Source organism: Pseudophryne corroboree, chromosome 12 (genome assembly GCF_028390025.1).
Source record: "Pseudophryne corroboree isolate aPseCor3 chromosome 12, aPseCor3.hap2, whole genome shotgun sequence".
Lineage (NCBI taxonomy): Eukaryota > Metazoa > Chordata > Amphibia > Anura > Myobatrachidae > Pseudophryne > Pseudophryne corroboree.
This window is the reverse complement of record NC_086455.1, coordinates 83,376,945-83,399,211: the sequence shown is the minus strand read 5'-3', so window position 1 is coordinate 83,399,211 and position 22,267 is coordinate 83,376,945. Positions and strand designations below refer to the sequence as shown.

Genomic DNA, 22,267 nt, shown 5'->3' with positions numbered 1-22,267 from the left:
AACATGTGACTGACTGCTAGTATGAGTGCTGACTTTTCTGTGTAACGTCAGTCCTGTTCTGACCCTCTATTCAGGTGCACTGTGGTCAGATTGATCTCTCTTCTATATACTCATATATAGGTGATTTTCAGTCACAAATTGTGTAGTTATTAACAGATTATTACCATGTCTGTGAGCAGCAAAAGTGACGCAGAGAATTTATCAAGCACTCCTACATCCCTAACATGCTTATTTTGTAAGACAGGGTTAATTGGTGTGTACCAATTGGTCACTTATGAGGGCTTATGTGCGAACTGTTTTGCTTTTCAGCAAAGTAAAACACAGGAGTTGGTTCAGCCACCAACAGAGCCACCATGGAATGTGTTCGCAAAGACTCTATCTTCAATAGCGGACAGGTTAGCTCCGGTAGCACCACCTCAAGGGTTAGGTTACACTATTAACCCATACATGCAGCTCCCTTCCTATGGCTTGGTTCCAGTAGCCTCTACAAGCAACCAAGGGACAGGTAAGACTAAGACAGATACGTCTATGTGGCAGACTACACAAGATGATACAACAGATGATGATACAGTATATTCAAATACTCCGTATGATGATCAGTCGCAGAGTTTTAGTTCAGAAGATGTTGCTGAACTTGTTAATGCTGTGAAGGCTGTTCTCTCTTTGGAAGAGCCAGCCAAGACAGTGTTAAAATCTAAAGCACCTGTGTTTAAACGAACAAAATCAGTTAAAACTGAATTCCCAGCGTCAGATGAGCTGACGGAAATGATGGATGAGTCTTGGGCGACGCCCAGTAAGAAATATAAGATTCCGAAAAGATGGGATTCTTATTATCCATTTCCAGCTGTGGAGTGTTCAAAAAGAGAAGTTCCTCCAAAAGTAGATGTGCATGTTCTGCGACTTGTGCATAAATCTGCTTTACTACTGTCATCTACCTCATTAAATGATGTCACAGACAGAAGGGTAGATAGCTTCCTGAAAAATGTATTTCTCTAAAGTCTTAGTGGATGCTGGGGACTCCGTAAGGACCATGGGGAATAGACGGGCTCCGCAGGAGACATGGGCACTTTAAGAAAGAATTTAGATTCTGGTGTGCTCTGGCACCTCCCTCTATGTCCCTCCTCCAGACCTCAGTTTGAATCTGTGCTCGGACGAGCTGGGTGCTGTTCAGTGAACTCTCCTTAGCTTGCTGTAAGAAAGTATTTTGTTAGGTTTTTTATTTTCAGGGAGCTCTGCTGGCAACAGACCTGCATCGTGGGACTGAGGGGAGAGAAGCAGCCCTACTCTCTGAAGATAGGTCCTGCTTCTTAGGCTACTGGACACCATTAGCTCCAGAGGGATCGTACACAGGATCTCACCCTCGTCGTCCGATCCCAGAGCCGTGCCGCCGTCCCCCTCGCAGAGCCGGAAGACAGAAGCCGGGTGAGTATGAGAAGCAAGAAGACTTCGAAATCGGTGGCAGAAGACTCCGTTCTTCACTGAGGTAACGCACAGCACTGCAGCTGTACGCCATTGCTCCCACACACCTCACATACTCCGGTCCCTGTAAGGGTGCAGGGCGCAGGGGGGGGCGCCCTGGGCAGCATATGGACCTCGTTTGGCAAAAGTACACATATATACAGTTGGGCACTGTATATATGTATGAGCCCCCGCCAAGAAAATGTATATTTAAGCGGGACAGAAGCCCGCCGTCGAGGGGGCGGGGCTTCTTCCTCAGCACTCACCAGCGCCATGTTTTTTCTCCCACAGCACCGCTGAGAGGAAGCTCCCCAGCCTCTCCCCTGCAGATACACGGTAGAAGAGGGTAAAAAGAGAGGGGGGCACATAATTAGGCGCAAAAATCAATATAAACAGCAGCTACTGGGTTAACATTAAGTTACTGTGTTATTCCTGGGTTAATAGCGCTGGGGTGTGTGCTGGCATACTCTCTCTCTCTGTCTCTCCAAAGGGCCTTATGGGGGAATTGTCTTCAGGTGAGCATTCCCTGAGTGTGTGGTGTGTCGGTACGTGTGTGTCGACATGTCTGAGGTAAAAGGCTCCCCTAAGGAGGAGATGGAGCAAATGTGTGTGTGAGGGGTGTCTCCGTCGACAACGCCGACACCTGTTTGGATATGGTTAATTAAGTGCTAAGGAAAATTTATTGCACAAAAGATTACAGAACAGACAGGGAATCTACCCATGTCTGTCCCTATGTCGCAGAGACCTTCAGAGTCTCTCAATGCTCACTATCCAAAATAATAGACACTGATATCGACACAGGGTCTGACTCCAGTGTCGACTACGATAATGCAAAGTTACAGCCAGGAAAGTATTCAATATATGATTATATTATTTCACATGTTTAAGGGGAAGAAAGCTGAGGTAAATTTCCCTCCTCTCATGATGAAAAAGAGCGGGAATTTCCAGACAAGAGACTGCAGTTTCCCACAAAAATCTCATGGAGTATCCTTTCCCTACTAGGGCCAGGATACGATGGGAATCTTCCCCTAGGGTGTCACGTTTGCCCAAAAGGTAGCCCTGACTTAACAGCTATCCTCAGGGATCCTGCAGATAGCGTGCACATTCTGGTAAACTACTCAGACCGGCGATTGTGTCGGCATGGGTTTATAGCGCTGTAGCAGCGTGGACAGGTACCTTATCAGCAGAGATTGCGACCCTAGTATGTGTGTGTGTGTGTGTGTGTGTGTGTATGTATGTATGTATGTGTATATATATATATATATATATATATATATATGATGCTGTCTTAAACATGCCCAAAGAGACATTAGTCTACTGGGTTCTAGAGTCAACACTATGTCGATTTCTGCTTGACGTGTCCTGTAGAATATGCCATGGACAGGTGATGCCGACTTAAAAGGCATATGGAAGGCTGAGGATTGTGTGGAGAAGGGATCTCGGACCTGGTCTCCACAGCTATAGCTGGTAATTCTGATCTTTTGCCTTATATTCCTGCACAGCCTAGGAAAGCACGACATTATCAAATGCAGCCTTCCGAACACAAAGAAACAAGAAAGTCCGTGGTGCGTCCTTTCTTGCCAGAGGCAGGGGCAGAGGAAAGAAGCTGCACAACACAGCTAGTTCCCAGGAACAGAAGTCCTCCCCGGCCTCTACAAAATCCGCCGCATGTCGCTGGGGCTCCACAGGCGGAGCTAGGCCCGGTGGGGGCACGTCTTCGTAATTTCAGCCACAAGTGGGTTCACTCCCTGTTGGATCCCTGGGCAATAGATATTGTGTCTCAGGGATACAAGCTGGACTTTGAGGGGATGCCCCCTCACCAACGGCCCTGCCGGCTTCTCCCACGAGAGGGAAATAGTGTTAACTGCAATTCACAAATTGTATCTTCAACAAGTGGTGGTCAAGGTTCCCCTCCTTCAACAAGGAGGGGGTTATTATTCGACCATGTTGTAGTCCCGAAACCGGACGGTTCGGTCAGACCCATATTGAATTTAAAATCCCTGAACATATACCTGAAAAGGTTCAAGTTCAAGATGGAATCGCTAAGAGCGGTCATCGCAAGCCTGAAAGGGGGAGATTTTATGGTGTCTCTGGACATAAAGGATGCATACCTTCATGTCCCCATTTATCCACCTCATCAGGCGTACCTCAGATTTGCGGTACAGGATTGTCATTACCAATTTCAGACGTTGCCGTTTGGTCTCTCCACGGCCCCGAGAATCTTCACCAAGGTAATGGCGGAAATGATGGTGCTCCTGCGGAAGCAAGGTGTCACAATTATCCCATACTTGGACGATCTCCTCATAAAAGCGAGATCAAGAGAGCAGTTGCTGAACAGCGTATCACTTTCTCTGGAAGTATAACGGCAACACGGCCTAGGCATGATCCTAGACACAGACCAGAAAAGGGTTTATCTCCCGATAGAGAGAGCTCAGGAGCTCATGACACTGGTCAGGAATCTATTAAAACCAAAACAGATGTCAGTGCATCACTGCACTCGAGTCCTGGGAAGGATGGTGGCATAATACGAGGCCATTCCCTTCGGCAGGTTCCATGCGAGGACCTTCCAATGGGACTTACTGGACAAGTGGTCCGGATCACATCTTCAGATGCATCGGTTAATCACCCTGTCCCCCAGGGCCAGGGTGTCTCTCCTGTGGTGGCTGCAGAGTTCTCACCTTCTAGAGGGATGCAGATTCGGAATTCAGGACTGGGTCCTGGTGACCACGGATGCTAGCCTCCGAGGGTGGGGAGCAGTCACACAGGGAAGAAATTTCCAAGGTCTGTGGTCAAGTCAAGAGACTTGCCTTCACATCAACATCCTCGAACTAAGGGCCGTATACATTCCCTACGTCAAGCGGAGCACTTGCTTCGCGACCAACCGGTTCTGATTTAGTCAGACAACATCACCGCAGTGGCTCAGGTGAACCGCCAAGGCGGAACAAGGAGCAGAGTGGCGATGGCAGAAGACACCAGAATTCTTCGCTGGGCGGAGAATCACGTAAGCGCTCTGTCAGCAGTGTTCATCCCGGGAGTGGACAACTGGGAAGCAGACTTCCTCAGCAGACACGCCCTTCACCCGGGAGAGTGGGGACTTCATCAGGAAGTCTTCACACAGATCACATATCGGTGGGAACTGCCACAGGTGGACATGATGGCATCCCGCCTCAACAAAAAACTACAGAGGTATTGCGCCAGGTCTAGAGACCCTTAAGCAATAGCGGTAGACGCCCTGGTCACACCCTGGGTGTTCCAGTCGGTCTATGTATTTCCTCCTCTTCCTCTCATTCCCAAGGTGCTGAGGATAATAAGAAAAGGAGGAGTGAGAACAATCCTCATTGTTCCAGATTGGCCACGAAATACCTGGTATCCAGATCTGCAAGAAATGCTCACAGAGGACCAGTGGCCTCTTCCTCTAAGACAGGACCTGTTGCAACAGGGGCCCTGTCTGTTCCAAGTCTTACCGCGGCTGCATTTGACGGCATGGCGGTTGAACGCCGGATCCTAGCAGAAAAGGGCATTCCGGACGAGGTCATTCCTACGCTGATAAAGGCTAGGAAGGACGTGACAGCTAAACATTATCACCGTATATGGCGAAAATATGTTTCTTGGTGTGAGGCCAGGAATGCTCCTACAGAGGAATTCCAGCTGGGCCGTTTCCTGCACTTCCTACAGTCAGGAGTAAATTTGGGCCTAAAATTGGGCTCCATTAAGGTCCAGATTTCGTCCCTATCCATTTTCTTTCAAAAAGAGTTGGCTTCTCTACCAGAAGTTCAGACGTTTGTAAAGGGAGTACTGCATATTCAGCCTCCTTTTGTGCCTCCAGTGGCACCTTGGGATTTTAACGTGGTGTTAAGTTTCCTGAAATCACACTGGTTTGAACCACTTAAAACGGTGGAGTTAAAATATCTCACGTGGAAGGTGGTCATGCTATTAGCCTTGGCTTCGGCTAGGCGTGTGTCAGAATTAGCGGCTTTGTCACATAAAAGCCCCTATCTGGTTTTCCATATGGATAGAGCAGAATTGCGGACCCGTCCACAATTTCTGCCAAAAGTAGTGTCATCTTTTCATATGAATCAACCTATTGTGGTGCCTGTGGCTACTCGTGACTTGGAGGATTCCGAGTTACTGGATGTGGTCGCTGTTTATCCTGTATGCATCCAACAAGCTGGGTGCTCCTGCTTCAAAGCAATCTATTGCTCGCTGGATCTGTAACACGATTCAGCAGGCTCATTCTGCGGCTGGATTGCCGCTGCCAAAATCAGTTAAAGCCCATTCCACTAGGAAGGTGGGCTCTTTTTGGGCGGCTGCCCGAGGGGTCTCGGCATTACAACTATGCCGAGCTGCTACTTGGTCAGGTTCAAACACTTTTGCAAAGTTCTACAAGTTTGATACCCTGGCTGATGAGGACCTATTGTTTGCTCAATCGGTGCTGCAGAGTCATCCGCACTCTCCCGCCCGTTTGGGAGCTTTGGTATAATCCCCATGGTCCTTACGGAGTCCCCAGCATCCACTAGGACGTTAGAGAAAATAAGATTTTACTTACCGGTAAATCTATTTCTCGTAGTCCATAGTGGATGCTGGGCGCCCGTCCCAAGTGCGGACTTCTTCTGCAATACTTGTATATAGTTATTGCTGCAATAAGGGCTATGTTATTGTTGCATCAGGGTTGAACTGATGCTCTGTTGTTGTTCATACTGTTGACTGGGTAAGTTTATCACAAGTTATACGGTGTGATTGGTGTGGCTGGTATGAGTCTTGCCCTGGATTTCCAAAATCCTTTCCTTGTACTGTCAGCTCTTCCGGGCACAGTTTCTCTAACTGAGGTCTGGAGGAGGGACATAGAGGGAGGAGACAGAGCACACCAGAATCTAAATTCTTTCTGAAAGTGCCCATGTCTCCTGCGGAGCCCGTCTATTCCCCATGGTCCTTACGGAGTCCCCAGCATCCACTACGGACTACGAGAAATAGATTTACCGGTAAGTAAAATCTTATTTTTCTCTAGTAGGAGCAGTGGTAAGACCTGCTATGGCTTCGGCCTGGGTAGCAAAGGCAATGGGCGAATGGATAGAGGAACTAGAGAATGACATCTCCTCTCCTACTACGGAGCAAGAGTATCATTTAAGCTGTTTAAGACAATCTGCCCAATACTTGGAAGAAGCAGCAATTGATATGGGTACAGTTGCTTCTAAAGCTTCAGGCTTGACAGTAGCCGCTCGCAGAGCAGTTTGGCTACATACCTGGAAGGCAGATGCGGAATCCAAGAAAGAATTGGAAGCATTGCCTTTTGTGGGTAATATATTGTTTGGGAAACTTTTGTCTGATATCCTAGAATCAGAGGCTGAATCAAAGAAGGTCAGATTTCCAGCTACTTATACCCCTAAGTTTTATGTTATAAGGACTTAAGGCGGCTTCGTTTGACAGCATTGAGGTTGAGCGGAACATCCTAGCTCGCAAAGGGCTTTCCAAAAAGGTCATTGCCACTATGGGGCAAACCAGAAAACCTGTGACGTCAAAACACTATCATCATATCTGGCGAAGATATGTCTCTTTGTGCGAGGATCCCTCTGCAGAATTCAACTTGGGAAGGTTCTTCCGATTCCTGCAGGCTGGAGTGCATAAAGGCTTACGTCTGGGATCCATTAAGGTCCAGATTTTAGCTCTTTCCATCTTCTTCCAGAAGAAGTTGGCTCTCTTGCTAGAAGTTCAGACCTTCTTGCAATGGGTGCTTCACATACGACCTCCATTCGTGCCGCCTACGGCACCTTGGGATCTGGATGATGTGTTATATTTTTTACAGTCCTCCTGGTTTGAACCTCTGACGACCGTAGAAGAGAAGTACCTCACATGGAAAACGGTGATGTTACTGGCCCTGGCTTCTGCTGGGCATATCTCGGAATTGGGGACCTTGTTGTTCAAAAGTCCGTACTTGGTCTTTAACGAGAACAGAGTGGAGCTCAGGACTAGACAGCAGTTCCTGCCGAAGGTGGTCTCCGCGTTTCACTTGAATCAACCTATCGTGGTTCTATTCAGTTCTGACACTTCTGCTCCTCCGGAGGCATTGGATGCTGTGCGTGCCTTGAAAATTTATATCAAAAGGACGGCTCGGATCAGAAAGATGGATTCCTTGTTCGTGCTCTATGATGCGCAGAAAAAGGGTTGCCCTGCTTCTAAGCAGTCTATTGCTCGTTGGATTAGGCTTATTATCCAACAGGCCTATGTGTTGGCAGCCTTACTGGTTCCGCAGTCTCCGAAAGCCCACTCTACAAGATCGGTGGGCTCTTCCTGGGCGGCTGCCCGTGGAGTCTCTGCCCTGCAACTATGCCGAGCTGCTACCTGGTCGGGGAAGAACACCTTTGTGAAGTTCTACAAGTTTGATACCCTGACCAAAGAGGATTCCCAGTTTGGGCAGGCAGTGCTGTAGATGTCTCTGCACGTTCCCGCCCATTCTGGAAGCTTTGGGACATCCCCATCTTACTAATCTGTCCCCAATATCCCTTATGGATGCTAGAGAAAATAGGATTTTAAATACCAACCGGTAAATCCTTTTCTCGTAGTCCATAAGGGATATTGGGCACCCGCCTCTGTGCTGTGACTTTCTGCAGGTTCTCTGTTCAGCTGTTGCTTTTAATGTTGCCAGATGTTGCTGGCTAAGTTATATTTCTCTGACGTCCTAGTGGATGCTGGGAACTCCGTAAGGACCATGGGGAATAGCGGGCTCCGAAGGAGGCTGGGCACTCTAGAAAGATTTATGACTACCTGGTGTGCACTGGCTCCTCCCACTATGACCCTCCTCCAAGCCTCAGTTAGATTTTGTGCCCGGCCGAGGTTGGATGCACACTAGGGGCTCTCCTGAGCCCTTAGAAAGAAAGTATAGATTTAGGTTTTTTATTTTCAGTGAGACCTGCTGGCAACAGGCTCACTGCAGCGAGGGACTAAGGGGAGAAGAAGCGAACTCGCCTGCTTGCAGCCGGATTGGGCTTCTTAGGCTACTGGACACCATTAGCTCCAGAGGGATCGACCGCAGGCCCAGTCCTTGGTGTTCGGTCCCGGAGCCGCGCCGCCGTCCCCCTTACAGAGCCAGAAGCAAGAAGGTCCGGAAAATCGGCGGCAGAAGACATCAGTCTTCTCCAAGGTAGCGCACAGCACTGCAGCTGTGCGCCATTGCTCCTCACACACACTTCACACTCCGGTCACTGAGAGTGCAGGGCGCTGGGGGGGGGGTGCCCTGAGAAGCAATTATAACACCTTGGCTGGCAAAAATACCACAATTATATAGCCCTAGAGGCTATATATGTGGAAAATACCCCTGCCAGAATCCAGAAAAAAGCGGGAGAATAGGCCGCGGAAAAGGGGCGGAGCTATCTCCTGCAGCACACTGGCGCCATTTCTCCTTCACAGATCCGCTGGAAGGAAGCTCCCTGGCTCTCCCCTGCAGTCTACACTACAGAAAAGGGTAAAAAAAAAAAAAAAAGAGAGGGGGGGCACTAAATTTAGGCGCTGTATAAATTATATAGAAAAAGCAGCTATAGGGGACATAACTCAGTTAGTCCCTGCATTATATAGCGCTCTGGTGTGTGCTGGCATACTCTCACTCTGTCCCCCCAAAGGGCTTTTGTGGGTCCTGTCCTCTGTTGGAGCATTCCTTGTGTGTGTGCGGTGTGTCGGTACGGCTGTGTCGACATGTTTGATGAGGATAATGATGTGGAGACGGAGCAGATGCCTTTAGAAGGGATGTCACCCCCTGCGGGGCAGACACCTGAGTGGATGAGCTTATGGAAAGAAATGAGTGCACGTATAGACTCCTTACATAAGAAATTTGACGACATGCCAAATGTGGGACAGCCGACTTCTCAGCTCGTGCCTGTCCAGGCGTCGCACAGGTCATCAGGGGCTCTAAAACGCCCGCTACAGACCGCAGACACAGATGTCGACACTGATACTGACACCAGTGTCGACGACGATGAGTCTAATCTGATGCCCACTAAGGCCATTCACTGCATGATTGAGGCAATGAAAGAGGTGTTACACATTTCTGATATAAATACAGGTACCACTAAAAAGGGTATTATGTTTGGGGAGAAAAAACTACCCGTAGTTTTTCCCCCATCAGATGAATTAAATGAAGTGTGTGAAGAAGCGTGGGCTTTCCCTGATAAAAAATTGGTAATTCCTAAGAAGGTACTAATGGCGTTCCCTTTCCCGCCAGAGGATAGGTCACGTTGGGAAACACCGCCTAGGGTGGATAAAGCGCTCACACGTTTGTCTAAAAAGGTGGCACTACCGTCTCCGGATACGGCCGCCCTCAAGGAACCTGCTGATAGAAAGCAGGAGGCGATCCTGAAGTCTGTATATACACACTCAGGCATTATACTTAGGCCAGCTATTGCGTCAGCTTGGATGTGCAGTGCTGCCGCTGCGTGGTCAGATAAACTGTCAGCAAATATTGACACATTAGACAGAGACACGATCCTGTTAACCATAGACCATATAAAAGACTCAGTCTTATATATGAGAGATGCACAGAGGGAAATCTGCCGACTGGCATCTAAAGTTAGTGCATTGTCCATTTCTGCTAGGAGAGGCTTATGGACTCGCCAGTGGACAGGAGATGCAGATTCTAAAAGGCACATGGAAGTGTTGCCATATAAAGGTGAGGAATTATTTGGGGATGGTCTCTCGGACCTAGTTTCCACAGCAACGTCTGGGAAGTCAGCATTTTTACCCCATGTCCCCTCACAGCCTAAGAAGGCGCCGTTTTATCAGGTTCAGTCCTTTCGGACCCAGAAAAACAGGCGTGGAAAAGGCGGGTCTTTTCTATCCAGAGGCAGAGGTAGGGGAAAAAGGCTGCAACAAACAGCAGGTTCCCAGGAGCAAAAGTCCTCCCCCGCTTCTTCTGCCAAGTCCGCCGCATGACGGTGGGGCTCCACAGGCGGAGCCTGGTACGGTGGGGGGCCGCCTCAAAAATTTCAGCGATCAGTGGGCTCGCTCACAGGTGGATCCCTGGATCCTTCAAATAGTATCTCAGGGGTACAAACTGGAATTCGAGGCGTCTCCACCCCACCGGTTCCTAAAATCTGCCTTGCCGATTGCTCCCTTAGACAGGGAGGTGGTGCTAGCGGCAATTCACAAGCTGTATTCCCAGCAGGTGATAATCAAGGTACCCCTACTTCAACAAGGCCGGGGTTACTATTCCACACTATTTGTGGTACCGAAACCGGACGGTTCGGTGAGACCCATTTTAAATTTGAAATCCTTGAACACATACATAAAAAAATTCAAGTTCAAGATGGAATCGCTCAGGGCGGTTATTGCGAGCCTGGAAGAGGGGGATTACATGGTATCCCTGGACATCAAGGATGCTTACTTGCATGTCCCAATTTACCATCCTCACCAGGAGTACCTCAGATTTGTGGTACAGGATTGCCATTACCAATTCCAGACGCTGCCGTTTGGACTGTCCACGGCACCGAGGGTATTTACCAAGGTGATGGCGGAAATGATGATACTCCTTCGAAAAAAGGGAGTTTTAATTATCCCGTACTTGGACGATCTCCTAATAAAAGCGAGGTCCAAGGAACAGTTGTTGGTGGGAGTAGCACTATCTCAGGAGGTGCTGCACCAGCACGGCTGGATTCTGAATATCCCGAAGTCACAGCTGGTTCCGACGACACGGCTACTGTTCCTGGGTATGATTCTGGATACAGTCCAGAAAAAAGTGTTTCTCCCGGAGGAGAAAGCCAGGGAGTTGTCATCTCTAGTCAGAGACCTCCTGAAACTAAAACAGGTATCAGTGCATCGCTGCACGCGGGTCCTGGGAAAGATGGTGGCTTCTTACGAAGCAATTCCCTTCGGCAGGTTCCATGCCAGAATCTTTCAGTGGGACCTGTTGGACCAGTGGTCCGGATCGCATTCTCAGATGCATCGCTTGATAACCCTGTCTCCAAGAACCAGGGTGTCTCTACTGTGGTGGCTGCAGAGTGCCCGTCTTCTAGAGGGCCGCAGGTTCGGCATACAGGACTGGGTCCTGGTGACCACGGATGCCAGCCTTCGAGGCTGGGGGGCAGTCACACAGGGAAGAAACTTCCAAGGACTATGGTCGAGTCAGGAGACTTCCCTTCACATAAATATTCTGGAACGAAGGGCCATATACAATGCCCTAAGTCAAGCAAAATCCCTGCTCCTACACCAGCCGGTGCTGATCCAGTCAGACAACATCACGGCAGTCGCCCATGTAAATCGACAGGGCGGCACAAGAAGCAGGATGGCGATCGCAGAAGCCACAAGAATCCTCCGATGGGCGGAGAATCATGTACTAGCACTGTCAGCAGTGTTCATTCCGGGAGTGGACAACTGGGAAGCAGACTTCCACAGCAGACACGACCTCCACCCGGGAGAGTGGGGACTTCATCCAGAAGTCTTCCAGATGCTGGTAAACCGTTGGGAAAAACCACAGGTGGACATGATGGCGTCCCGCCTCAACAAAAAGTTAAAAAGATATTGCGCCAGGTCAAGGGACCCTCAGGCGGTAGCTGTGGACGCTCTAGTGACACCGTGGGTGTACCAGTCGGTTTATGTGTTCCCTCCTCTGCCTCTCATACCAAAGGTATTGAGAATAATAAGAAAGCGAGGAGTAAACACAATTCTCGTGGTTCCGGATTGGCCAAGGCGAGTGTGGTACCCGGAACTTCAAGAGATGCTCTCAGAGGACCCGTGGCCTCTACCGCTCAGACAGGACCTGCTACAGCAGGGGCCCTGTCTGTTCCAAGACTTACCGCGGCTGCGTTTGACGGTATGGCGGTTGAACACCGGATCCTAAAGGAAAAGGGTATTCCGGAAGAAGTCATTCCTACGCTTATTAAGGCCAGGAAAGATGTTACGGCAAAGCATTATCACCGCATATTGCGGAAATATGTTGCATGGTGCGAGGCCAAAAAGGCCCCAACAGAGGAATTTCAACTAGGTCGATTTCTGCATTTCCTACAAGCAGGAGTGAATATGGGCCTAAAACTAGGCTCCATTAAAGTACAGATCTCGGCTCTGTCGATTTTCTTTCAAAAAGAACTAGCTTCAGTACCTGAAGTTCAGACATTTGTGAAAGGAGTGCTGCATATTCAGCCCCCATTTGTGCCTCCTGTGGCACCTTGAGATCTCAACGTGATGTTGAGTTTCTTAAAATCACATTGGTTTGAGCCACTAAAAACCGTGGATCTGAAGTATCTCACGTGGAAAGTGGTCATGTTATTGGCCTTGGCTTCAGCCAGGCGAGTGTCAGAATTGGCGGCTTTATCATGTAAAAGCCCTTATCTGATTTTCCATATGGATAGGGCAGAATTGAGGACTCGTCCCCAATTTCTCCCTAAGGTGGTGTCAGCGTTTCACCTGAACCAGCCTATTGTGGTGCCTGCGGCTACTAAGGATTTGGAGGACTCCAAGTTGCTAGACGTTGTCAGGGCCCTGAAAATATATGTTTCCAGGACGGCTGGAGTCAGAAAATCTTACTCGCTGTTTATCCTGTATGCACCCAACAAGCTGGGTGCTCCTGCTTCTAAAGCAGTCTATTGCTCGCTGGATTTGTAGTACAATTCAGCTTGCACATTCTGTGGCAGGCCTGCCACAGCCAAAATCTGTGAATGCCCATTCCACAAGGAAGGTGGGCTCATCTTGGGCGGCTGCCCGAGGGGTCTCGGCTTTACAACTTTGCCGAGCAGCTACTTGGTCAGGGGCAAACACGTTTGCAAAATTCTACAAATTTGATACCCTGGCTGAGGAGTACCTGGAGTTCTCTCATTCGGTGCTGCAGAGTCATCCGCACTCTCCCGCCCGTTTGGGAGCTTTGGTATAATCCCCATGGTCCTTACGGAGTTCCCAGCATCCACTAGGACGTCAGAGAAAATAAGAATTTACTCACCGGTAATTCTATTTCTCGTAGTCCGTAGTGGATGCTGGGCGCCCATCCCAAGTGCGGATTGTCTGCAATACTTGTAAATAGTTATTGTTAACTAAAGGGTTATTGTTGAGCCATCTGTTGAGAGGCTCAGTTGTTTTCATACTGTCAAACTGGATATAGTATCACGAGTTGTACGGTGTGATTGGTGTGGCTGGTAAGAGTCTTACCCGGGATTCTGAATCCTTCCTTATTATGTCAGCTCGTCCGGGCACAGTGTCCTAACTGAGGCTTGGAGGAGGGTCATAGTGGGAGGAGCCAGTGCACACCAGGTAGTCATAAATCTTTCTAGAGTGCCCAGCCTCCTTCGGAGCCCGCTTTTCCCCATGGTCCTTACGGAGTTCCCAGCATCCACTACGGACTACGAGAAATAGAATTACCGGTGAGTAAATTCTTATTATTGGTGTGCTGGTGTGAAAATCTCGCCACACTTCTTGTTGTTATGTTCCTTCTCTCAAGTATGTCATTTCTCCTTCGGGCACTGTTTACCTATAACTGTGCTGTAGGAGGAGGCATAGAGGTGAGGGGCCAGCACACCCAGTTGAAGAAATTTCAAGTGCACTGGCTCCTTTGGACCCATCTATACCCCATCATACTAATCTGTCCCCAATATCCCTTATGGACTAAGATAAAAGGATTTACCGGTAGGTTTTTAAAATCCTATTTTCGTCTCTACAGGTCACATATGTTGGGGGCTATACCTGAACACTATTTCTTCATCCTATAGGAGAACACAAGGGTGCATTCTTTAGAAACTTAACCATATTCACCTTACTACACTATGAAATGTTCTCCCTGTGTGTTTTCTTTTCTAGAAGACATGAAAACTTATGAGGACCCTTAAGAATACAGAGTAAATGTCAAGAAAAAAACTCCTTGGGGCACCCATTGCACCCCATGTAAAACCTTTAATGTATATTAGAAGAGAATAGTGGGCTTCTACTGGTGGTATTTTGAACTGTATTTATAGAGGTGTAATAGTGCACTTTTTCCCATCCTAACTTTTATTTGTTTAATTGTAATACCAAGCAACAAAATATGCTTTGAAAAGGGTAAGCTATCATTAGATGGTCCATATCCTCACCCAACCCATCCCGGGCCCTAAAATATGTGAAACAATCCACTCTAAAGCAAATGTAATCCCCATGGTCGCATGTTTATTGACAGCAGCACACCTAGGATTTTTGTAAAGGAGTATTTTCTTGATGGCCTACGTAGTGGTTATTGTTCTGGCTTATACTCTGAAATTAAAGTTTGTTTTCCTTCAAAATGAAATAAAAATAATCCATAAAATATGTTAATTTCAGTAAATCTGTTTATTACTTTTTGCAGAGGGAACAGAGGAGGACATCCCAAGGCACATCTTTCGGGTTTTCCGTGTTCAATTTAATGAATGCGATCATGGGAAGTGGTATCCTCGGCTTATCATACGCCATGGCCAACACCGGAATCATTGGGTTTAGGTATTTTTCTTTCTTTAGTATATTTTAATTCATTATTTTTATAACAGATATTGCTATTTTAGTTTAGATATAATATGTTATTATTAATGATTCTCTTTCACGGTTTGAGATGAACCTGGCCAGGTGAATAACTGGGTCACAATCTCTGTAATTGTGACGGCAATAATTTCTGCTGAATCTCCTGACTCCTGCATGTATTTGGCCTTTGCTAATCCTAAAGCAGTTATCATTGAGTTGAAACACTTGTGTATGGGGGTCACCTATCATATGTAAAATGCACTAATGTGGCATATATAGTGTGCTTTATTATTTTACATAGGCTACATTATACTGCATTCCCAGGACTATGGTGTATTCACTACAGCGCATAATCTGGTTGACCATACTGCATTATCTTTATTGTTACAATTTATATGAAGTATATTGAGGTAACTTCATGTGTATATATAGAAGTTACAAAGGGGCCCTGACCATGCTCTGTAGTTTTCAAATTATCTGCAGGCTATGTCCTCTCTAATGGTTGGCCAAGCACCTGTAGTGGCTGGCCCAGGGGCACAGACAGACAACTCTGCAAGGTCCCCAAAATATTTTAGTATCCCCTGAAAGTATAAAGGAGGGATCGCAGCAGTCATTTCCGATACCCGCTGCGATCCCTCCATTCCCACTGATAGTTGCATCCCCCGATGCTGCCAGATTTATCAATTTCTGGAATGCAAAATGTTCCAGAGATTGATACCTGTAGCTACCGCCATCTTAAGATGGCGGGAGCCCATGTAGCTAACGGGCTAATCACTGCGTTTATAGTTCTAGAGGGTTCTCCTGGAACCCTCCGTAGAAATGGCCCCAGCAACTCCGAAAGGAGCCCATCCCTGCAGGTTCTTTTTAATGCACCCCATCGATGTAATAGCATATTGCAGTGTGATCCTGCAAGCTATTATTGTGTACACACATTCCTTTAAGCGACCTTTCCCGTCAACATTAGCTTATATGAAATTAGACGAATTAAGCCATCCTATTAATTATTTTCGCTTTCCAGTAGATTTGAGATTGCTATATCTCTAAGGAAAGCAATATTGCTTATACTAAAACCAGACCAAAAAGGTCCTGATCGCTATTACAAAAGGAAAAGTGCTACATAGGACAATCAGAATTGCTATATTTCTTAAAGCAACCTTACCCGTTAATATTTTATTAGACAAATAGACTCTATGACTGAATTGGAGCATTTCTTCTTCTCTCAGGATAACAATAAGTATAAAATATCCTGAGCTTGTGGATTTATCTCTTTATACTGCTTATACTGAGATTATCCGTCTATGAAAGTATGATTGGGAATATGGCCTTAAGGGACATAGAGATACAATGATCCCTGACAATTGATTATCTTCATAATTGGAGGTTAGTCAATTTTACCAAACTCATTCATCCCCACAGTTCTGTTTTTGGGGACGACCTTTTTGAGTATCAATCCCTATCCAGCAAATGGTGCATGAACGACAAGTCTCATCAGTAATACTATATCACAAAATTGTTTCATACTAACAATTTGGGTATATACAGGAACAATTTTGTGAAGGTGGAACTGAAAAAGAAAAATAACCACACGTGGACACGCCTTTTAATCTTTCATTCACATTTCTTTATTCTTCTTTATTCACATATATGTTTGTTGTGTGATTTTAAACCTTATGTTTCACTGCGAGTTTGGGATAAACATACAAATGTACATCTCATTTTAATACATATCTAATAAAGGTTATTTTTTATGATACCACTGACTCTGTCTCAAGTGCGTCAACAGTACAGACTTCTTCCTGTTCCACCCCCCCAATTCAAGCTATTATTGTGCCCAGATTGCATGAATATGCTTCTCTGTTGGCATAGAAACATTGTTTCTCTGTTTCTGTGCCATGGCTTCCTTTCTGTGTCTTCTCTGTTGTTGGATTATGTTTTCAGTGGCCATCTTTTCTTTGGTTATTAGAGTGGCTTCTGTCGTTCAGCAGTGACATTGGATTCTGTCAGTACTTAATTTGAAGGGCAAAACTGTAGACCAGATATATTGCTACAGCTACTGTAGACGTAGCGATACTTCACATCTGAAATTTTGCCCTTCAAAATTAATATATGCCCTGCTCACTGATCAGCACCCTAGTGTGAACGCTATACTCCATTCCATTGATTGCCTCTGTTCTGGTGTGACTGCTTCCCTACCCAGTGCTGCATAACTAAAGACATCCAGATGGTCTTATAACATAGAAGATGTATTTGTTCTCTTCCTAGTTCAGGGGAGTTTCCAGCCGTATCCAGAGCACTAACCGGCCACCTGTTTTTTTTTGTGCGTAAACATTGTACCAGTTACATGTTTTCTAAAGACAATCCTGCAGAATCCCTAAATTTTCAGCAATTGTCTTTTATGTTACAATCAATTCAACACATGTAGTTACCAGTTGCCAGATTGAGACACTAATTATTACTGCACATGCTTATTCTTTATCCTTTCATATACAGCAGAAATGGTTGTTTCTCTGGCAGGGTCCACAGGTTATCCACAGGACAACAATGGGATACGATGGGGCGACAGTGGATTTGCACCAATCAAGTCAAAGCTTTCCGGCCTCCCAGCATGCAACGGGCCCATCCATATATCCCCACCCCCTTGCTCAGGCAAATCAGTTTTTTGTTTGGTGCGGCAGGAGCCGGACCATGGTCAGAGGGCTGCTGGTTTTCTAAGCAGCCCCAAGCTTTTCTTATGTTATTTTTATAGCCTTACTAGGTTTTTTTGAGCCATCTTTCTAAACAACGACTTATACGCTTAGAAAGAGTCGCTGCAACAATTCTCCGCCGGGTCACGACAACGCTTACCCACGAGTACAGTGCTGTTTCGGTGGGCGTCTGTGTTGGATATACTAGCAGGTCCAGCAGACGTTACCAGGCTGTAACCGGAGCACGGGGAGAAGGTAAGGCATCGGTTCCGCTTAGTAGATGGAATATGGACACAGCCGCACTGTTTTGGGAGGAGACTACCAAACAGACACTGACGCGGCTGCCACCGCGGGTGCACCAGCGCTAGGCCTTAGGGATCATAGGCACCAGGAATAGCATGAGGCTTTGATCCATAGGGTTGATGTCAGCAGGGGGAGTCAGATGCTCTCCTGGTCGCCCCTCCCCCCGGTTCAGGACCAGTTTCCGCCGAGTCTCCCGCCATGAACTGTTTCCTCGCTTCCGTCCCAGACGCTACCACGAGGGGACCTGGTCGCAGCATAGGTGGCTGTGTGACCAGTGCGTCTGTGTTCACTGAGCGCTACCACGAGGGGACCCAGTCGCAGCATAGGCAGCTGTGTGACCGATGCGTCTGTGTTCACGGAGCGTCTGTGTTCATTATAGGTTCATGGAGCGGCAGTGTACACTAGTAGTGTCTGGATTCACTCAGCGTTCGCTAACGTATTGATCGATCCTGGAAGCGAGGCGAGTCTCCCTGTATCCCACTCTACTGAGTACGGGCTATACAGCACTAAATCTCTATCTACTGTTTTGAGTATGAATAGTTAGATAAGTGCCTATTGCATATGAGCCTGTATACCATTACTGTTGTTTCTGTCGCATTGCGTCTGAATACGTTACATATCTTAAACATGATTCAGTAAATGTGTTCCCCTACATACTTAAAGTATTATTGTAGTTGATGATGTACTCATATTGCTTATTATATTAATGTATAACTTGTGACTGACTGCTAGTATGATGCTGACTTTACTGTATGTTTGTCAGTTTGTTTTGCAGATCCTCTGGTGCATGAGTACGGTCGGATGGATATCATTTTAAAGAAAAAAGGTTAAAGTGATAGTCACAAAATTGTGTAGTACACTGTGGAAGTGCTGATTATCATGTATTAAAGCGGCATTGGTGAGGACACTCATACCATGTTTGAAGCTGTATTACCGTCTTTTATGATCTGGTTCAGGATGGCTTGTATGCATAATGTTTTAGCTCAGCAAGGATACTAGGAGGATACAGGTACAAGTGTATCCACCTTTGGCTATCTTTGCACAATCTTTATCCGATAAGTTAAATGGATAATCCTCCAAAATCCTGTACCAGGGATAGAGTTACACTATTAGCCCTTACATACAGCAGCAGCTTCTCAGAACCAGTGGTAAGTAAACATTCACCCTCACAGGCTACACATTGTTTAGATTCATCAGAAGATGAAAGCCCAATTTATTCTACGTCATCATATGAAAAAGAGGTAGGTCTCAGCTCTCGAATATAGTGGAGTTAATTAAAGCAATGAAGCCATCTTATCCTTAGAGGATACAGCAGAGCCTGTGTTAAAAACCAAGGCACCTGTGTTTAAACATCCCAAAACTTGAGTTTCCAGGGTCAGATCAGCTGACAGAAATCATGGAAGAGGCTTGGGCTACGCCCAGTAAGAAGTTAGAATTCCTAAGAAATGGAGATCCAATGATCTGCTTCCAGGTGGGGATTGTTTAAAAAAGGGGAGATGGCTCCTAAAGTAGATACGAATAATCTACATTAGCTTTGCTTTCAATTTTTTCTGGTCTAGGGCAGTCATGAGGCCAAGCCTTGGCTTCAGCTTGAATGGCAAAGGCAGTGGTTGCCTGGGCTGATGCAATGGAAGGAGATTTTTCAGTAGAGCAAGAATTTCATATGGCTCATATAAAAAACTGCAGTGTTCTTGGAAGCATTGGATATGGCCAAAATAGTTACTCCAGGGCATCAGCCCTAACTATACCTGCTCGTAGAGCAGTTTAGCTGGGTACGTGGAAGATCTACAGCCGCACCACACTGAATATGCCCAATCTCACCAGATCTTGGAAGCTATGCAGTGTGGGGCCTGGTGAGTACTTGGGTGGGAAACATTTGCGAATACCAGGTGCTGTAGGTGGAATCATTGTCTTTTTCTGAAAATATTCTTTTTTGGTAAGAATTGACAGATATTCTGGAGTCAATAGCAGACTCCAAGAAGGTCAGGATCCTTCCACATACAGTTCAAACCTAAAAGTTCTGCATTTCGGCCCTTTTGTGGTATCTAACAGGTTGTGTTGGTCTTACACTATCAATGGAAGCCTGTCATAGGTTTGAATCCCACGTCAGTGTGATTGGATAGGAAAGCATTGGGCTACCAGAAGATCTACAGTGTTGGACCGGGTTAGTACTCTGATGGGAGACCATCGGGGAATACCAGGTGCTGTAGAAAAATTAAACCATCAGCTGATGGTGTGGGCTCCGCCTGGGAGACCCCAGGTTGGGGGGCCGACTTCCTCAGGTCACACAGATCTGGCACGGTATCTCTAGTTAGGCTTTCGCCTTCAAAACCGCCTGTGTCGGCTATAGATGGCCTGGCTTTGCAAGAAGCAGGTCAGAAATTTGCTTCGGTCAGGAATAGTCATTCCAGTTCCTCTAGCAAACAAGGACAAGGTTTTACTTCAACCTGGTTTTAGTCGGAAGCCAAATGGGTAATTTCGGCCCATGCTCAATCTTAAAATGCTGAACAAATACATTTGGAAACGTGGAATCGTTACGTTCCTTATGTGTGGCATGGATACAGGGGCTTTTATGGTATCCCTGGATATACAGGATGCTTACCTACATGTTCCTATACCACTGTCCATCAGTGTTATCCAAGGTTTGCTATCCTCCAGACAGCATTTTCAGTTCTAGGCCTTACCCTTTGGGTTAGCCACAGTCCCCAGAGTATTTACCAGGAATATGGGGGTAATAATGCCTTATCTCCGCCAACAGGGATTAAAGTTTTTCCCATACCTAGACCATCTTTTTCCTGACAGTCACAAAGATTGCTCTTTGTCATCGGCAACAGCAATAACGTGTTGGCCGGGGCAAGTGACTCATAACTTTGGGAAAATCGTCTCCAGTTTTGTCACATCGGATGACTCTCACTTGGGGGCTGTACTGGATCAGGTATGCAGAGAGTAATTTTTTACCTCGCAACAAGATATCTAGGGTTCACTATAGGATTCAGGACCCGCCATAAAGTCAAACGGTATCCATTCACGCAGCAATGTGGGGATGGGTTTGATGGTATCTGCATCGACAGGAGGGAGTATGCACAATTCCACTCTAGGTCTCTGTAGCGTCTGATTCTTACCAAAAAGAATCTACAGTCACACCACACTGGAAATGCCCAGATTTCATCGGAACATGGAAGATCAGCAGTGTGGGCCTGGTTGGTACCTGGAGGGACCAGCTGGGAATACAAGGTGTTGTAAGTATTAATGGATTGCATCAGACAATAAAGACAGACTATGGTACTTAGGATAAAAGTAAGAAGGTCGTTAGCCTGGAGGCTACAGACATCCCAGCTGGGCAAAGGGAAATCCTTTTGATATCAGATTGGGAAGATTCTGACACTAGGATCAGTGTCAGGAAGATTTTGTTCCCAAACAGCTGTCTACCGATAATGGTTTGAAAACCGGTATAGGCACGGGACAGTCTTCAGTGAAAACCAGTCCAGTTCCGCTCGGTCAATGCAACGGCAGTAGTGTACCTCAACATCAGGGAGGAATTCTCAGCCGAAAAGTGATGAAGTTAAATCACATACCTAAGTGGGCAGGCCTTCATCATCCAACCTTTTCCGACGTTCTCATTCCGGGAATCCTAAACGGGGAAACGGACTTTCTCAAGTCGACACACCATTCAGGGAAGTGAATGGGCTCTACACCCAGAGATCTTCCGTACTCTAGTAAACAAGAGGTGCTTGCTAGAGATATATCTTGGCTATATATGTAGCGTCTTGGTTGAACAACAAAGTGCTCACATACGGGTCAAGAACAAAGGATCCCAGGACGATCATTGTGGATGCCTTATCGGTGAGATAGGACCTTCATCTGGCGGATGGTTTTTCCGCTAATAACCTGTTACCCAGGGTGGTGAGAAAGTTTTAAACAGGAAGACCAGCAGAGAATGGCAATGGATGCTCTACTTCTGCTCCCTCAACGTTCAGACCTACTAATGCAGGGTCCTGGTTATCACAGACATGTGGATCGACTGTCTTTGGCAGCGTGGCCATTGAAACGGGATGCGGTCGAAATAACGACACCGGAATCCCGACCGGCACAATCCCGAGAAATACTCCCTCCGTGGGTGTCCACGATACCCATAGAGGGAGAATAAAATAGTGTGCCGAGCGTAGCGAGGCACTGTGCCCGCAGCGTGGCGAGCGCAGCGAGCCCGCAAGGTGCTGCGTTCCGCTTGCCACCCCTGTTGGGATTCCGGTGTCGGTATTTCGACCGCCGGGATCCCGTCCAGCGGGATTTCGTACTGATCCCATTGAAACCTCTATCCTGAGGTCAAGAGGATACTTTCCAACAGTGTTCAGGGCAAGGAAACCTTCCTTAGCTCGCATTTGTCACCAAATATG

General features: G+C 46.8%; 1 protein-coding gene and 1 pseudogene across 1 annotated transcript in view; both read left to right on the top strand.

Moving 5' to 3' along the window:
• Positions 1-22,267, top strand: part of SLC38A6 (solute carrier family 38 member 6) — a 206,297-nt gene that overhangs the window by 10,311 nt on the left and 173,719 nt on the right. Inside the window, exon 2 of the mRNA XM_063947708.1 lies at positions 14,738-14,868. Coding sequence (XP_063803778.1) covers positions 14,738-14,868 — 131 coding nt within the window. The remainder of the gene's footprint in view (positions 1-14,737; positions 14,869-22,267) is intronic.
• On the top strand, positions 19,657-19,774 carry LOC134981777 (5S ribosomal RNA; annotated as a pseudogene).